The sequence below is a fragment of the Coregonus clupeaformis genome, chromosome 35 (assembly GCF_020615455.1).
Source record: "Coregonus clupeaformis isolate EN_2021a chromosome 35, ASM2061545v1, whole genome shotgun sequence".
Classification (NCBI taxonomy): domain Eukaryota; kingdom Metazoa; phylum Chordata; class Actinopteri; order Salmoniformes; family Salmonidae; genus Coregonus; species Coregonus clupeaformis.
Genome location: NC_059226.1, coordinates 10,198,466 through 10,214,796, shown reverse-complemented (window position 1 = coordinate 10,214,796; position 16,331 = coordinate 10,198,466). Strand labels below are relative to the sequence as shown.

Here is a 16,331-nt window from a genome sequence, read left to right as displayed (position 1 = left end):
CAATGACATTTCACAACGTGTCCACCCTGTCATGTCACTGTCCACCCTGTTATTTTCATGTTCTATGAAAATAAACAAATTATTTTCACAAGTTAGCAAAATCTTTTGTGTGATTCCTTTATAAACAAATGAGGGCCAAATAGTATTGTTTGAAAGTTTGACCAGATATCTTTTTTGTTAGATTTTATTTAGAAAAGAAAGTGCAACTCTCGCAGATTTTATAGAGAAACAAATAGTTTGCCATAATTTCATTATTATCCAAATACTTTTCCCATAAACTAAAATATATTGTTGAGAAAGTGACTAAATAGTTTTCTGAAAATGTACGTTTTATAATCACTATGTAATTACAATGTATTCATTCTGCTTTGAAATTGTCCATGACAGGGTGGACATATTTTGCTGTTTGCATGTAAATTGTCTGCTTGCAGTTAATTTATAAAAAGTGTGGGAGCTTGACCAATATGCATTTCTAACAGCATAACATATACTTAATACAATGAATATGAAGTTCAATGGAAAATCTCAGCTTTTTGGGGGGGAAATGGGGAAGTCTCAAAGGCACCTTATGGTGATATTGACCCAAATATGAACTTTGACAAATGTATTTCAATGTATCAGGGGTGCTGTGGCACCGGCACCCTTCCTGCGGCTATGATTCCATAAGGAAATAAATGATGAAGTACAACGCTGGAGAGATGACAGTTGCAGGCTCATGTCTATCAGAGCAGAGAGAGCGAGAGGGATCATAGAAAGTGAATGTCATTCTAGTTCTGTGAGAGATACAGGCGCGCTTTTCTCTCTCACCACAACAATGGCCACGCATTGGTCTGTAAGCGTTAAAACCAACTCGAATCAATTCTTACTATAGAATATCAGCCATGTTTTCACATTACGTGTTTTAGAGGATAGGCGAATTACAGAGGAGGCAACTTCAATTAACTGATTGCTTTTATTATAATTTTTACAATGCAAATAGTGACAATTATTTTTCATGCCAAGAGAGGTACCGGATCCTGAAAAATGGCTTTCCGGAACGAAACAGTCCAAAACTGAGAAGTCCCGGATCCTGTTCGGTCAGGATCCGTCTCATATTAAGCAATGGTTAGGTGTCAATTACATTGTTATTAGGCCTATGCAGTAATTGAATACTGATCATTGTAAACAATGTAAAATTTGCAAAACAGAGGACATTTTCAATGGATTGTAGGCTATGTAGAGGCCGAACAATGTGATATAAAACGAGTTGAAAAGAACACTTAGCCCACTGGGTATAGGTAGGCTTTGGTGTTCTTATTCTGTCCTAGCGATAGTAAACTCCGTGTTATGCACGCACGAGGAGGTTGGGAAAATTCCAAAGTCGACATCGAAAGGTTTCTTGCGCTTGATGGCTGAATCAATTGAAGGGGTCTTCCAGTAAAGAGCACTTGACTTCTCACTAGTTCACAGTCTTATTCTTGTAATTCAATACAGGGCCAAAATATATTGTAGGAGGACGACTCACGACTGCGCCTGTTGAAGAGTTGGACTGTGTGCATGTGGGGACTGGACACTTGGACATCACTGACACTGACCGCAAGGAGTACCTACATTTTTCAACGTCTTTCTGGGAATAAAACATTAGTTTAATATCAAATGTGTGAAATAATATTTAGTCGGATTTTTCTTGGGTTTCCCGTCCTACTCCTCTGGATGGCAGGTAAAGTTGTTATACCAGTATTGAAAGATTTAAGAATTTCAAGCAGAATAGGAACACAGATAACGCTAAAGTATTTTACATTCCTGTTAGAGGGATAAGAACAGTATCTGCCTTGGTTCGCGTTAAAATCTACAGTAACTGTATCATATTTCATAGTGGCCAGAGAGATAGACTAAGAACCAATAACACTTTTTGGAATAACCAGGAGAGGGAAATGTAGTATCGAATAAAATCTGTCTGCTCGCAGTGAAGATGATTTGACATATGACACAAAATGACAATTCTTTAAATTGCGTCTTAATAGGTATGTCTTTGTCCAATACATTACCTTTTAAACTTGATGTTCCTATATTTCAATTACTGATTAGCAACTGCCTTCTGAAAAAGCAACTAATTTTAACCTCTTGGTAGTTTACCATTCTGCATTCTAGGCCTATGCTTAGGAACCTACAGTATTTGTATTTATTATGGATTTGTCTGCTTGAGAATGCAAATTAGCTGATTATGGTCTCTGTCATGTGGTCTGACCTGTAGGTAGGCCTACACATGCCGCATGTCCTTTTGAGCTCAACCCTCCCAGATTGGTGGTGAGATATGGAGACTCGGTCTCAGTCAACTGCAGCACATCATCCACAGACCATGAGGGGATGGGCTGGGAGGCCACATACGGAGGTACAGGTTTAGAAGAGGCCAACTTTGTCATCTGGACTGTGGAGAATTTAACAGACTGGACAATACAACCTAAATGCTACATCGCACCAAAAGATGGAATTCAGTGTTTGGAAAATTTCCCTGTCATTCTATACAGTAAGTTGTTTTTCTTTTGCGTCTTGTAGTGAGTTCTGTCAGTGAAAACAATTATTTTTTCTCACTATATGTAACTATTTTGTCTCTAGAGATTCCAGACAGCGTCTCCATCTCTCTTCTGAGCCACTCTGGTCCCATGGTGGAGGGGACAGAGTACCAGCTGCAGTGTGACATACAGAACGTCGCTCCTCTACAGAACCTGGTTGTGAGGTGGTACAAAGGGAATGAAACTGTAAATACTCTAACATTTAATAACTCCAGGAGGAAACCAGAGGATGTGTCCTCCACCCTCAACATCACCCCAAGGAGATTTGAAGATGAAGTAGAGTACAGATGTGAGGCAGAGCTGGTCCTGGGACCAGAGGGACCACAACCTTCTGTCATGTCATCACAGCATCTTCATTTTGCTGTTTACTGTAAGTCTTTATGTTTTCTTTTTGGGGCTGTTCAATGTTGGTCCTGGAATGCCGAAACACTTCTGGTTTTCATCCTCTCCTTCTAACAATGGACTAATTCAGACCTAGGACACCAGGTGAGAGCAATTAACCACCAGGTAGAAACAAAAAACAGAAGTGTTTCTGGCCTCCAGGACCGGAATTGAACAGCCCTGCACTAAAGGGACCTTTTACAGGGCTAAGGGACTATTTCATTTCACATTCTTCAAACGATTCTAAAGTGATGTCATTGACCCTATTGTTTGACGTTAAGGTCAGTCTGCAGTGCCTGTAGTCTGTATCACTGGCAAGAACTGTCATCTGCTAAAACAGCGGTCAAATCCTTGGTTGCTGCACCCATTGCCACTAGCGGCAGGATGAGGGGACTGCTGACTGAAGGGAACTGTAGTTCTGCCTGGATGACAGCTTGCGGTGGCTCATCTTAAAGGGGAAGGCAGCCATTATTTTAGTCTGCGCCATATTGCCTGACAATTCAAACTGAATTCTTACACTGCTCTATTTTCGCTACAAACTTCAATCTAAAACTGCCATCGTTGAAGTTGTTTGTGGTGACGTCAAAATGAGTGGTGTTCTACAAAACAGAGTAATCAGCGATTGGATCATCTCTAACCAATCAGAGCATCAAAGCCAATGACCCATTTTCAAAACGCCGCTTTACCCACGTGTTGTTCTGGCTCTGGCCCAACCCATCGGTTTCTGGGACCAATCAGAAAGGTTAGAATATGTTTGCGTTCCTGAAATCGTTGGGGGGTACTCAGATCCAGACTCATTGCGGAGAAGAAACTAACGTCTGTGGGCGTAGCATAGCATTTCAAATCAAATCAAATCAAATGTTATTGGTCACATACACGTGTTTAGAAGATGTTATTGCGGGTGTAGCGAAATGCTTCTGCTTCTAGCTCCGACATTGCAGTATTATCTAACAAGTAATATCTAACAATTTCTCAACATATACCCAATCCACACAAATCTAAGTAAGGAATGAATTAAAAATATATACAGTACCAGTCAGTTTTGACACACCTACTCATTCAAGGGTTTTTCTTAATTTTTACTATTCTCTACATTGTAGAATAATAGTGAAGACATCAAAACTATGAAATAACACATATGGAATCATGTAGTAAGCAAAAAAGTGTTAAACAAATCAAAATATATTTTATATTTGAGATTCTTCAATTAGCCACCCTTTGCCTTGATGACAGCTTTGTACACTCTTGTCATTCTCTCAACCAGCTTCACCTGGAATGCTTTTCCAACAGTCTTGAAGGAGTTCACACATATGCTGAGCACTTGTTGGCTGCTTTTCCTTCACTCTGCCATCCGACTCATCCCAAACCATCTCAATTGGGTTGAGGTCGTGGGATTGTGAAGGCCAGGTCATCTCATGCAGCACTCCATCACTCTCCTTCTTGGTAAAATAGCCCTTATAAAGCCTGGAGGTGTGTTGGGTCATTGTCCTGTTGAAAAACAAATGATAGTCCCACTAATCCCAAACCAGATGGGATGGCGTATCGCTGCAATGTGGTGGTAGCCATGCTGGTTAAGTGTGCCTTGAATTCTAAATAAATCACAGACCGTGTCACCAGCAAAGCACCCCCACACCATAACACCTCCTCCTCCATGCTTTACGGTGGGAACTACACATGCTGAGATCATCCGTTCACCTACACCGCGTCTCACAAAGACACGGTGGTTTGAACCAAAAATCTCAAATTTGGACTCCAGACCAAAGGACACATTTCCACCGGTCTAATGTCCATTGCTCATGTTTCTTGGCCCAAGCAGGTCTCTTCTTCTTATTGGTGTCCTTTAGTAGTGGTTTCTTTGCAGCAATTCGACCATGAAGGCCTGATTCACACAGTCCCCTCTGAACAGTTGATGTTGAGTTGTGTCTGTTACCTGATCTCTGTGAAGCATTTATTTGGGCTGCAATTTCTGAGGCTGGTAACTCTAATGAACTTATCCTCTGCAGCAGAGGTAACTCTGGGTCTTCAATTCCTGTGGCGGTCCTCATGAGAGCTAGTTTCATCATAGCTCTTGATGGTTTATGCGAATGCACTTTAAGAAACTTTCAAAGTTCTTGACATTTTCCGTATTGACTGACCTTCATGTCTTAAAGTAATGATGGACTGTCGTTCCTCTTTGCTTATTTGAGCTGTTCTTGCCATAATATGGACTTGGTATTTTACCAAATAGGGCTATCTTCTGTATACCCCCCCTACCTTGTCACAGGACAACTGATTGGCTCAAACGCATTTAAAAAAATCCACTAATTAACTTTTAAGAAGGCACACCTGTTAATTGAAATGCATTCCAGGTGACTACCTCATGAAGCTGGTTGAGAGAATGCCAAGAGTGTGCAAAGCTGTCATCAAGGCAAAGGGTGTCTATTTGAAGAATCTGTTTAACACTTTTTTGTTTACTACATGATTCCATATGTGTTATTTCATAGTTTTGATGTCTTCACTATTATTCTACAATGTAAAAAATTGTAGAAATAAAGAAAAACCCTTGAATGAGTAGGTGTGTCCAAACGTTAGACTGGTAGTGTACATATATGGACGAGCGATGTCAGAGTGGCATGGACTAAGATACAGTAGAAGTCGGAAGTTTACATACACCTTAGCCAAATACATTTAAACTCAGTTTTTCACAATTCCTGACATTTAATCCTAGTAAAAATTCCCTGTCTTAGGTCAGTTAGGATCACCACTTTATTTTAAGAATGTGAAATGTCAGAATAAGAATTATGGCCCATTCCTACTGACAGAGCTGGTGTAACTGAGTCAGGTTTGTAGGCCTCCTTGCTCGCACATGCTTTTTCAGTTCTGCCCACAAATGTTCTATAGGATTGAGGTCAAGGCTTTGTGATGGCCACTCCAATACCTTGACTTTGTTGTCCTTAAGCCATTTTGCCACAACTTTGGAAGTATGCTTGGGGTCATTGTCCATTTGGAAGACCCATTTGCGACCAAGCTTTAACTTCCTGACTGATGTCTTGAGATGTTGCTTCAATATATCCAAATTTTTTCAATATATCCACGTCCATAATTTTCCTTCCTCATGATGCCATCTATTTTGTGAAGTGCACCAGTCCCTCCTGCAGCAAAGCACCCCCACAGCATGATGCTGCCACCCCCGTGCTTCACGGTTGGGATGGTGTTCTTCGGCTTGCAAGCATCCCCCTTTTTCCTCCAAACATAACGATGGTCATTATGGCCAAACAGTTCTATTTTTGTTTCATCAGACCAGAGGACATTTCTCCAAAAAGTACGATCTTTGTCCCCATGTGCAGCTGCAAACCGTAGTCTGGCTTTTTTATGGTGGTTTTGGAGCAGTGGGTTCTTCCTTGCTGAGCGGCCTTTCAGGTTATGTCGATATAGGACTTGTTTTACTGTGGATATAAATAGTTTTGTACCCGTTTCCTCCAGCATCTTCACAAGGTCCTTTGCTGTTGTTTTGGGATTGATTTGCACTTTTCGCCCCAAAGTACGTTAATCTCTAGGAGACAGAACGCATCTCCTTCCTGAGTGGTATGATGGCTGTGTGGTCCCATGGTGTTTATACTTGCATACTATTGTTACTACAGATGAACGTGGTACCTTCAGGCGTTTGGAAATTGCCTCCAAGGATGAACCAGACTTGTGGAGGTCTACACATTTTTTTCTGAGGTCTTGGCTGATTTCTTTTGTTTTTCCCATGATGTCAAGCAAAGAGGCACTGAGTTTGAGGGTAGGCCTTGAAATACATCCACAGGTACACCTCCAATTGACTCAAATGATGTCAATTAGCCTATCAGAAGCTTCTAAAGCCAAGAAATCATTTTCTGGAATTTTCCAAGCTATTTAAAGGCACAGTCAACTTAGTGTATGTAAACTTCTGACCCACTCGAATTGTGATACAGTGAATTATAAGTGAAATAATCTGTCTGTAAACAATTGTTGGAAAAATTACTTGTGTCATGCACACAGTAGATGTCAAACCGACTTGCCAAAACTATAGTTTGTTAACAAGAAATTTGTGGAGTGGTTGAAAAACTAGTTTTAATGATTCCAACCTAAGTGTATGTAAACTTCTGACTTCAACTGTACATATGAGATGAGTAATGCAAGATATGTAAACGTTATTAAAGTGGCTAGTGTTCCATTTCTTAAAGTGGCCAGTGATTTCTAGTCTATGTCTATAGGCAGCTTCTAATGTAGTAGTGATGGCCGGAGCAAGGAGTTTGGGTAGCCAGGCACGGACTAATAGTGTGTTCCAACAAATCAAAAATTCCAAACGATCACAACAGCAATTTGCATGTGTTTTGTCTCTCTTACCTTTCCAATTGGCTTCATTGTACTGTTAATTTAACGGCCCGCTGAAAGGTCTCTGTCATTTTATCCCTTATACTGTTACTATACTTATTGAATGCCCGAGATATTACGGCATAGCGGAGTACACAACCCATAACCTGAGCTGCACTGTTAAGGGTTATCCTGTACCTGAGGTCATCTGGTACAATATAAAGAGTATTTAAAATCTTTCAATTGATTTAGCGGTGCTTCATTGAGCTTATCTGTGCAATGGAATCAATGCAATAGTCCCAAAAGTGCAAACCCCACCCACGTAGCAATCCAGACAGGCCCAAGCAAATATGCAAAGTTGTCACGCCCTGGCTCTGGGGACTCTTTAATGTTGATCAGGGTGTTAGTTTCTATGTTTTGTTTTCTAGGGTTTTGTTCTAGAACGTTTAGTATCTATGTTGGCCAGAGTGGTTCCCAATCAGAGACAGCTGTAGCTCGTTGTCTCTGATTGGGGACCATACTTAGGCAGCCTGTTGGCACTATAGTTTTGTGGGATCTTGTTCTGTATAGGTTTGTGTTGGTGAACCTTTAGACTTCACGTATCGTTTTGTTGTTTTTGTTCGTGTGTGTACATCTAATAAAATATGTACGCTTATCACGCTGCGCCTTGGTCCGGTTCTTACAACGATCGTGACAAAAGTATTTTCATGAAAATGTAAAAAACTCTTTGAACCCAGGTCTTCTGTCCATATTTGTATTTTCTATATTAGTACTTGTTGCATTTTGGTCTTATTATGCTCATGTGACTCTCGTGCCTCCAGTCCCGCCACAGGATATTCTGGAGCTGAAGGACACAGAAGTTGATGTTGGTTCCCGTACTGGGCTGAAGTGCTCCTCCAATGGGAACCCCCGGCCAGAGTACTCCTGGACTTATCACCGGGCTCCCAATGTAAAATTGAAGAATGATGGGGTGTCCCTACTGACCATCGAGCAGGCCACAGGGGAGAACATCGGGTACTACACATGCTACGCCAGTAATACCCTGGGAAATGTCTCTAAAAGAGCCAGGGTCTCTGTCAGAGGTAATACCTTCTCCAATTATAATACATTATGGGATTTTGCCTGTCCGGACGCTAAAAGCACTTTACATATTAAGGGGGACACTCACGTCATCAGCCTCTGTCATCAAAGCGTCCAGGACATTGGTAATGTAGGCTGATGACACTCTTGGCTCATTTCTACCATGTCTCTCTCTATGGTGCTACAGTGGCTTGTGAAAGTATTCACCCCCCTTGGCATTTTTCCTATTTTGTTGCCTTACATCCTGGAATTAAAATAGATTTTTTGGGGGTTTGTATCATTTGATTTACACAACATGCCTACCCCCCCCAAGTCAATAATTTGTAGAGCCACCTTTTGCAGCAATTACAGCTGAAAGTCTCTTGGGGTATGTCTCTATAAGCTTGGCACATCTAGCCACTGGGAGTTTTGCCCATTCTTCAAGGCGAAACTGCTCCCGCTCCTTCAAGTTGGATGGGTTCCGCTGGTGTACAGCAATCTTTAAGTCATACCACAGATTCTCAATGGGATTGAGGTCTGGGCTATGACTAGGCCATTCCAAGATATTTAAATGTTTCCCCTTAAACCACTCAAGTGTTGCTTTAGCAGTATGCTTAGGGTCATTGTCCTGCTGAAAGGTGAACCTCCGTCCCAGTCTCAAATCTCTGGAAGACTGAAACAGGTTTCCCTCAAGAATTTCCCTGTATTTAGCACCATCCATCATTCCTTCAATTCTGACCAGTTTCCCAGTCAATGCAGATAGAAAAACATCCCCACAGCATGATGCTGCCACCACCATGCTTCACTGTGGGGATGGTGTTCTCGGGGTGATGAGAGGTGTTGGGTTTGCACCAGACATAGCGTTTTCCTTGATGGCCAAAAAGCCCAATTTTAGTCTCACACACACTAGACCCCAGTTCATTGAATAAATCATTGTTTAACTAGTTGAAGTTACATTGAAGTTACATAGATATGTGCTTTATGCAATGTTTGTTGTGAAGTATGTTACTTTGTTGTGAAGTGGGTTATATAATTGATGGAGCTTATTAGGGAAGGGACAGTGACATAAAAGCTCCACTAAAGAATGGGAGGCAAAAAACGTCCATTTTTGTGAAGGAAGGGTACCCTTCCTGACTCATTTTCCTGAGTCAATGGCGGCTTTTGTTCCAGCTGCATGTCACATTTGACCACCCTTTTCCTTTTTTGCTGCTGGTCATTGAAATATAATGTGATTTATTGTTGGTTATTACCAGGTATTTAAATGATGTAATTCATTATCTCTCTTTTCTCCTAACTCTGTAGGTGCAGAGCCGGTATGTCCTATGAAGCTGAGCACTGAGAGTGTGGTGGTGGAATATGGATCTCCAGTCTCAGTGTCGTGCAGCAACACAACCAGTGTTGAAGAGATCTACTGGACAACAGGTCCCCAAGTTGTCAATGATACTACCTGGAGTGTTGTGGAACTCCTAGACTGGGACATAAGGCCTGATTGTAAGGCAACCTTTCAGGGGATTGGAAGATGCAGTAAACCTCTGCACATCACAGTATACAGTAAGTGAAGATGTGGTCTTCCTCATTCTCTATGTCAGAAGAACAATGGGACTTGTTGTCTCTATCAGTAGGGGGTATCCTCTGTATCTGGCGGGTATAATATATTATACTGTATATTGTATTATATGAACATTGTAATTGGCATTTAATTTTCCTGTTGTACTGAAACAAACCGTGACCCCAAAACCGCAATACGTACCGAACCGTGGGTTTGGTGAACCGTTACACCCCTATTGTTCACGATATGCTCTTACACATATTTACTGTCTATTTTTTTACTGTTTCGTATTAACTTCTAGTTTTTTTTAAAGGTTGGATTTTATCTTGAAACACTAATAAGTCTGAAAATTGTCTTCCACAGAGACTCCAGACAGCGTGTCCATCTCTGTTCTGAGCCACTCTGGTCCCATGGTGGAGGGGACAGAGTACCAGCTGCAGTGTGACATCCAGAACATCGCTCCTCTACAGAACCTGGTTGTGAAGTGGTACAAAGGGAATGAACCCGTAGATAATGTAACTTACAGTAACATCAGTAAGACACCAGTGGATGTGTCAGCTACTCTGATGATCAGCCCCAGTAGAGATGATGATGGAGCTCAGTATAGATGTAGAGCAGAACTGGACCTGGGACCAGAGGGACCACAACCCCATCCTTCAGTGACATCAGAACCTCTCAACATTACTGTGCACTGTGAGTTTATCAATACTCAATCTTGCCTCTGTACCCCTGACCAGGAGGGAAATTCTACAACTGTATACGTTTAAACTGTCTAAAAGCACCTCCTTTTCTCCTCAGACGCTCCTAAGTTCCTTCCAGGGAATGACACAGTGGTGGTGAGTGCAGGCAGTGATGTGTCTCTGGACTGCAGTGCTGAGGGGAACCCTCCTCCTGAGCTGAAGTGGACCAACAACACTGCAGAGGGAAATGCCAATGAGACCATTGTAGGGCGCCTGCGTACTCTCTCTATCTCCAGAGTAACAGCTAATGCAACTTACAACTGCACAGTCACAAATAGACTGGGCTCCATCACCAAGCAAATGCATGTCCTTGTAGAAGTACCTCCACAACGTCACCTAACGATGTTCCCCACAGTACCCACAACTCCAGGAGCTACGACCACCCTCCCAGCAGCAGCCAAGCCAAAAGGTATTTACTAGCTCATCTCTGCGGTCACATTATTTAATTCACCCTCACTTATCTCACAAGGCAGAACAGTTTATATTTGATGTGGATTTGACATTGATGTCTTCATTCTTGGATGTTTTTACAGTAGTTACCTCTCCTCTTGAGCTAAACCCTCCCAGAGTGGTGGTGAGATATGGAGACTCCGTCTCAGTCAACTGCAGCACATCCTCCACAGACCATGAGGGGATGGGCTGGGAGGCCACATACGGAGGTACAGGTTTAGAACAAGATGTCAACATTGTCACCTGGACTGTGGATAACCTTACTGATTGGACAATAGAACCTAAATGCTACATCACCCTCAATGACAGCAACCAACCCATAGAAGTGCTTCCAGTCATTCTTTACAGTGAGTATTTTCCTCCTTGTGAATGTGAAAGTTATATTTAACTGTATATCAGCATTGAGGGTTTTTTACCTTGTTGACCTCCTCTACAGAGACTCCAGACAGCGTGTCCATCTCTGTTCTGAGCCACTCTGGTCCCATGGTGGAGGGGACAGAGTACCAGCTGCAGTGTGACATCCAGAACATCGCTCCTCAACAGAACCTGGTTGTGAAGTGGTACAAAGGGAATGAACCTGTAGATAATGTAACTTACAGTAACATCATTATGACACCAGTGGATGTGTCAGCTCCTCTGATGATCAGCCCCAGTAGAGATGATGATGGAGCTCAGTATAGATGTAGAGCAGAACTGGACCTGGGACCAGAGGGACCACAACCCCATCCTTCAGTGACATCAGAACCTCTCAGCATTACTGTGCACTGTGAGTTGCAGAGAACTGTTCATATATACAAACCACACTAACGTTGCATAACATGTGTGATAATGCATTGTCCCGATGCACATTCCATAAATGCCTAATATTCTACGGTGAAGTCTCACGCCACTGTCTTGTAATGTTAGGAGAAATTCATCAAACGTGCAATTGTGTTTGTCTCCTTCACTACAGTAATTCATTTAAGAAACCACCTGTCTTTATACTCCCTCTCTCTAAGATAAGCCACGCATCAATGCATCTCGACTGCCACTGAGGATACCTGTGTTCAGGGGCTATCCTGAGGAGTTAGTGTGTGAGGCTGAGGGTTACCCACAGCCCAGGATACAGTGGCTCTATGACCCAGCGAAGCATGTCAGTGAGGCGGGAGGCAACCTGACTGTCTCTGAGGCAGGGCTCTACAACTGCACCGCCACCAACGATGTGGAGACTAGCTTCATTGTGGTAGAGGTGGTTTTAAAAGGTAATGGAACCTTTATTAAACTGTATTAAACCCTTTATTAACCCATTATTTACTGTTTATGAACATCTTGTAGGATGTTTTCTTCTGGCTGGTGTAGCTTTCTGTCTGCTTCCTCCTCCCATCTCTCTGCTCCTTTCTCTGTCTGTGTCTGCTATTCTTGGGTTGACTGATTTTACATTTAAGTCATTTAGCAGACGCTTTTATCCAGAGCAACTTACAAATTGGTGCATTCAACTTAGGATAGCCAGTGGGACAACCACATCTTGATCACAGTAAGTACACTTCTTCAAACAAGCAGCTGTGAGAAAAGTCAGTGCAATCAGGGACAACTACATCTCGATCACAATAAGTACATTTCTTTAAACAAGTCAGTGCTAGCAAGTGAAATAAGTCAGGTGTTAGTTTAGACAAAAGACAGTGGTAGTAAAGGGGGGGGTAGAAGGATTACTATTATACTATTCCAGGTATTCCTTAAAGAGGTAGGGTTTCAAGTGTCTCCGGAAGGTGGTCAGTGACTCTGTTGTCCTGGCGTCGTGGGGGAGCTTGTTCCACCATTGGGGTGCCAGAGCAGCGAATAGCTTTGACTGGGCTGAGCGGGAACTGTGCTTCCGTAGAGGTAGGGGAGCTAGCAGGCCAAAGGTGGATGAACGTAGTGCCCTCGTTTGGGTGTAGGGTCTGATCAGAGCCTGAAGGTAAGGAGGTGCCATTCCCCTCACAGCTCCGTAGGCAAGCACCATGGTTTTGTAGTAGATGCGAGCTTCAACTGGAAGCCAGTGTTGTGTTCGGAGGGACGTGAGAGAACTTGGGAAGGTTGAACACCAGACGGGCTGCAGCGTTCTGGATAAGTTGTAGGGGTTTAATGGCACAGGCAGGGAGCCCAGCCAACAGCGAGTTGCAGTAATCCAGACGGGAGATGACAAGTGCCTGAATTAGGACCTGTGCCGCTTTCTGTGTAAGGTAGGGTCGTACTCTGCGAATGTTGTAGAGCATGAACCTACAGGATCGGGTCACCGCTTTGATGTTAGCAGAGAATGACAGGGTGTTGTCCAGGGTCACGCCAAGGTTCTTTGCACTCTGGGAGGAGGACACAATGGAGTTGTCAACCGTGATGGCGAGATCATGGAGCGGGCAGTCCTTCCCCGGGAGGATTCATGTTCTCTGAACAAATGTAATCATTAACTTTTAACTAAGCAGTTTTTCTCATATGTCCTTTACCCTTTGAGCTATCCAATACCTCTTAGTTACTGCTTTCTGAACTGCTCTCCTCCTGGCACATTCTGTAGTCAGATACATGTAGTACATCTATGTTGTGTGAGGGAGTTTGAACCAAAGCTGCAAAACATGAGGAGATGATGAGGAGACAGTATATTTTTGTGCACATATAAGACCAGGCATCAAACACACTCATTGGGAAGGGCCCATGGTGAAGCTATAGACCAGGCATCAAACACACTCCTTGGGAAGGGCCCATGGTGAAGCTATAGACCAGGCATCAAACACACTCCTTGGGAAGGGCCCATGGTGAAGCTATAGACCAGGCATCAAACACACTCCTTGGGAAGGGCCCATGGTGAAGCTATAGACCAGGCATCAAACACACTCCTTGGGAAGGGCCCATGGTGAAGCTATAGACCAGGCATCAAACACACTCCTTGGGAAGGGCACATGGTGAAGCTATAGACCAGGCATCAAACACACTCATTGGGAAGGGCCCATGGTGAAGCTATAGACCAGGCATCAAACACACTCCTTGGGAAGGGCCCATGGTGAAGCTATAGATCAGGCATCAAACACACTTCTTGGGAAGGGCCCATGGTGAAGCTATAGACCAGGCATCAAACACACTCATTGGGAAGGGCCCATGGTGAAGCTATAGACCAGGCATCAAACACACTCCTTGGGAAGGGCCCATGGTGAAGCAATAGATCAGGCATCAAACACACTCCTTGGGAAGGGCCCATGGTGAAGCTATAGACCAGGCATCAAACACACTCCTTGGAAAGGGCCCATGGTGAAGCTATAGACCAGGCATCAAACACACTCCTTGGGAAGGGCACATGGTGAAGCTATAGATCAGGCATCAAACACACTCATTGGGAAGGGCCCATGGTGAAGCTATAGACCAGGCATCAAACACACTCCTTGGGAAGGGCCCATGGTGAAGCAATAGATCAGGCATCAAACACACTCCTTGGGAAGGGCCCATGGTGAAGCTATAGACCAGGCATCAAACACACTCCTTGGGAAGGGCCAATGGTGAAGCTATAGACCAGGCATCAAACACACTCCTTGGGAAGGGCCCATGGTGAAGCTATTGACCGTTTGTCAGAGTGCTAGGTAAAACTGAGCATCATCCATCATTCATTGAAGAGTGTTGGGTAAAGTTGTTGAATATTTGGCAGTTTAGCTCAGTGCTGACTGTTGCCTTGTAGAAGAGTATTTCAAGGGTAAAGTTGAGCGATGTCCCCACTCTTACGGTAGATGTTGTAGATCTACTCTGACTGGCGGGATCATGTAATATTATGTTAAGTGTCACGCTCGTTGATTGAAGGATCGGACCAAGGTGCAGCGTGGTAGGCGAACATATTAATTTATTAAATGAACACCGGCAAAACAACAAAATACAAACGCACGTAAAGTTCTGCAGGCTACAAAGCACCTATACAAAAACAAGATCCCACAACCTAAGGTGGGAAAAAGGCTGCCTAAGTATGATCCCCAATCAGAGACAACGATAGACAGCTGCCTCTGATTGGGAACCATACCCGGCCAACAAAGAAATAGAAAAACTAGAATGCCCACCCAAATCACACCCTGACCTAACCAAATAGAGATTAAAAGGGATCTCTAAGGTCAGGACGTGACATTAAGTGATTTGTGCTTATTCTTTCCTGTTGGTGTAAGTAGGATAAATCAGTGTATTGACTCATCTCTATTTGAAGGTGACAATGGTTCAGTCTGAGGTGGCGCCAGAACGTTAACAGAGTGTGATGGATTGATGGGTGTTTGTTGTTTTGTCTCTCTTGTCACAGAGGACTACCTGCCCCTCATAGCGGGCTTCGTGGCCTTCATGGTCGTGGTCATCTCTGTCATCTTCGTCTTCATCTACTCCATCTACTACAAGAACACCAAGATGGGCCGCTACAGCCTAAAGAACGCCAAGCTCAGCAGCACACCCAACGGCAACGTAGCGCAGGACGGTGGCCAGGACATTCCGCTCCCCATGACTAAACTGTCTCAGCCAAACATCTACTTCTAGGAGGAGGAGTTGTATTGGGTTGTCTATGGTTGGGCTACTCTGAATGAAGAGCCCTCTTTCCCCAATGAGAGACTAAGTGGTTGAGGTGGTTGAGGGACTGGTTGCAACTCATTCAGCTGGCAGACTCAGGTCTGGATTGTGATAGTTGGTAGTGTCTCCTGGCTCTCCTCCAACCTCCCTATGCTTCATATGCACTCCCTTTCCTCTTTAACACTAAGATTTTAAGTACAGTTCAGTCCCTCTATTTCCCGTTCTACTGGAGAACCTGATGAGGTATAATCACCTTTTATTTTAGTGTGAGCTATATGATCTATTCTATACCATCAAAGTGTAGCTGATGTTTTCTCTGAAGGACAAGAAGAAGAGGCAGCAAATGTACAAGGTGAAATCCCTCTTTGGAAAATAGCTTTATTGAAATGTATTTTTTATATGACTGGTTTTGGAAAAACTGGTTTGTGTTGCGTAAGCACCAACAAGGGAATTTTTATGTCATTTTGAATGTTTTTTTTTGGTTTGGTCTGATGACAATGTAATTGCTGTCACATTATGTAATTGCTTGAAGAGCAGCACATGGTTGAAATTGTGAGAATGTCCCTTTTGCTTGGATGTGATGTCTTGCTCCTGACAAGAAGCTTGGAGTGTAAACCTGCAGTACAGTGGAGGCTGCTGAAGGGAGGACGGCTCATGATAATGACTGGAACGGAGCGAATGGAATGGCATCAAATACATGGAAACCATGGAAACCATGTTTGATGTATTTGATGCCATTCCACTGATTCCGCT

At 43.2% G+C, this 16,331-nt stretch overlaps 1 protein-coding gene across 1 annotated transcript; it reads left to right on the top strand.

The window, feature by feature from the left end:
* Positions 1-1,098: 1,098 nt before the first annotated feature.
* Positions 1,099-16,277, top strand: LOC121568658 (vascular cell adhesion protein 1). Its single transcript, XM_041879064.2, has 11 exons — positions 1,099-1,699; positions 2,234-2,506; positions 2,596-2,922; positions 8,072-8,332; positions 9,612-9,860; positions 10,222-10,551; positions 10,657-11,007; positions 11,132-11,395; positions 11,485-11,814; positions 12,047-12,289; positions 15,322-16,277. The coding sequence occupies exons 1-11, from the start codon at positions 1,636-1,638 to the stop codon at positions 15,546-15,548; spliced, it is 2,919 nt and encodes a 972-aa protein (XP_041734998.2). The 5' UTR covers positions 1,099-1,635; the 3' UTR covers positions 15,549-16,277.
* The last annotated feature ends 54 nt before the right edge of the window (positions 16,278-16,331 follow it).

What these genes read in the sequence shown, in the direction of transcription:
- LOC121568658 (XM_041879064.2), top strand. Translation starts at nt 1,636, where the DNA reads ATGTGTGAAATAATATTTAGTCGGATTTTTCTTGGGTTTCCCGTCCTA. An exon ending in AGCCAGGGTCTCTGTCAGAG is followed by an intron (nt 8,333 to 9,611) that starts GTAATACCTTCT and finishes CTAACTCTGTAG; the next exon opens with GTGCAGAGCCGGTATGTCCT. An exon ending in TCTCAACATTACTGTGCACT is followed by an intron (nt 10,552 to 10,656) that starts GTGAGTTTATCA and finishes TTTTCTCCTCAG; the next exon opens with ACGCTCCTAAGTTCCTTCCA.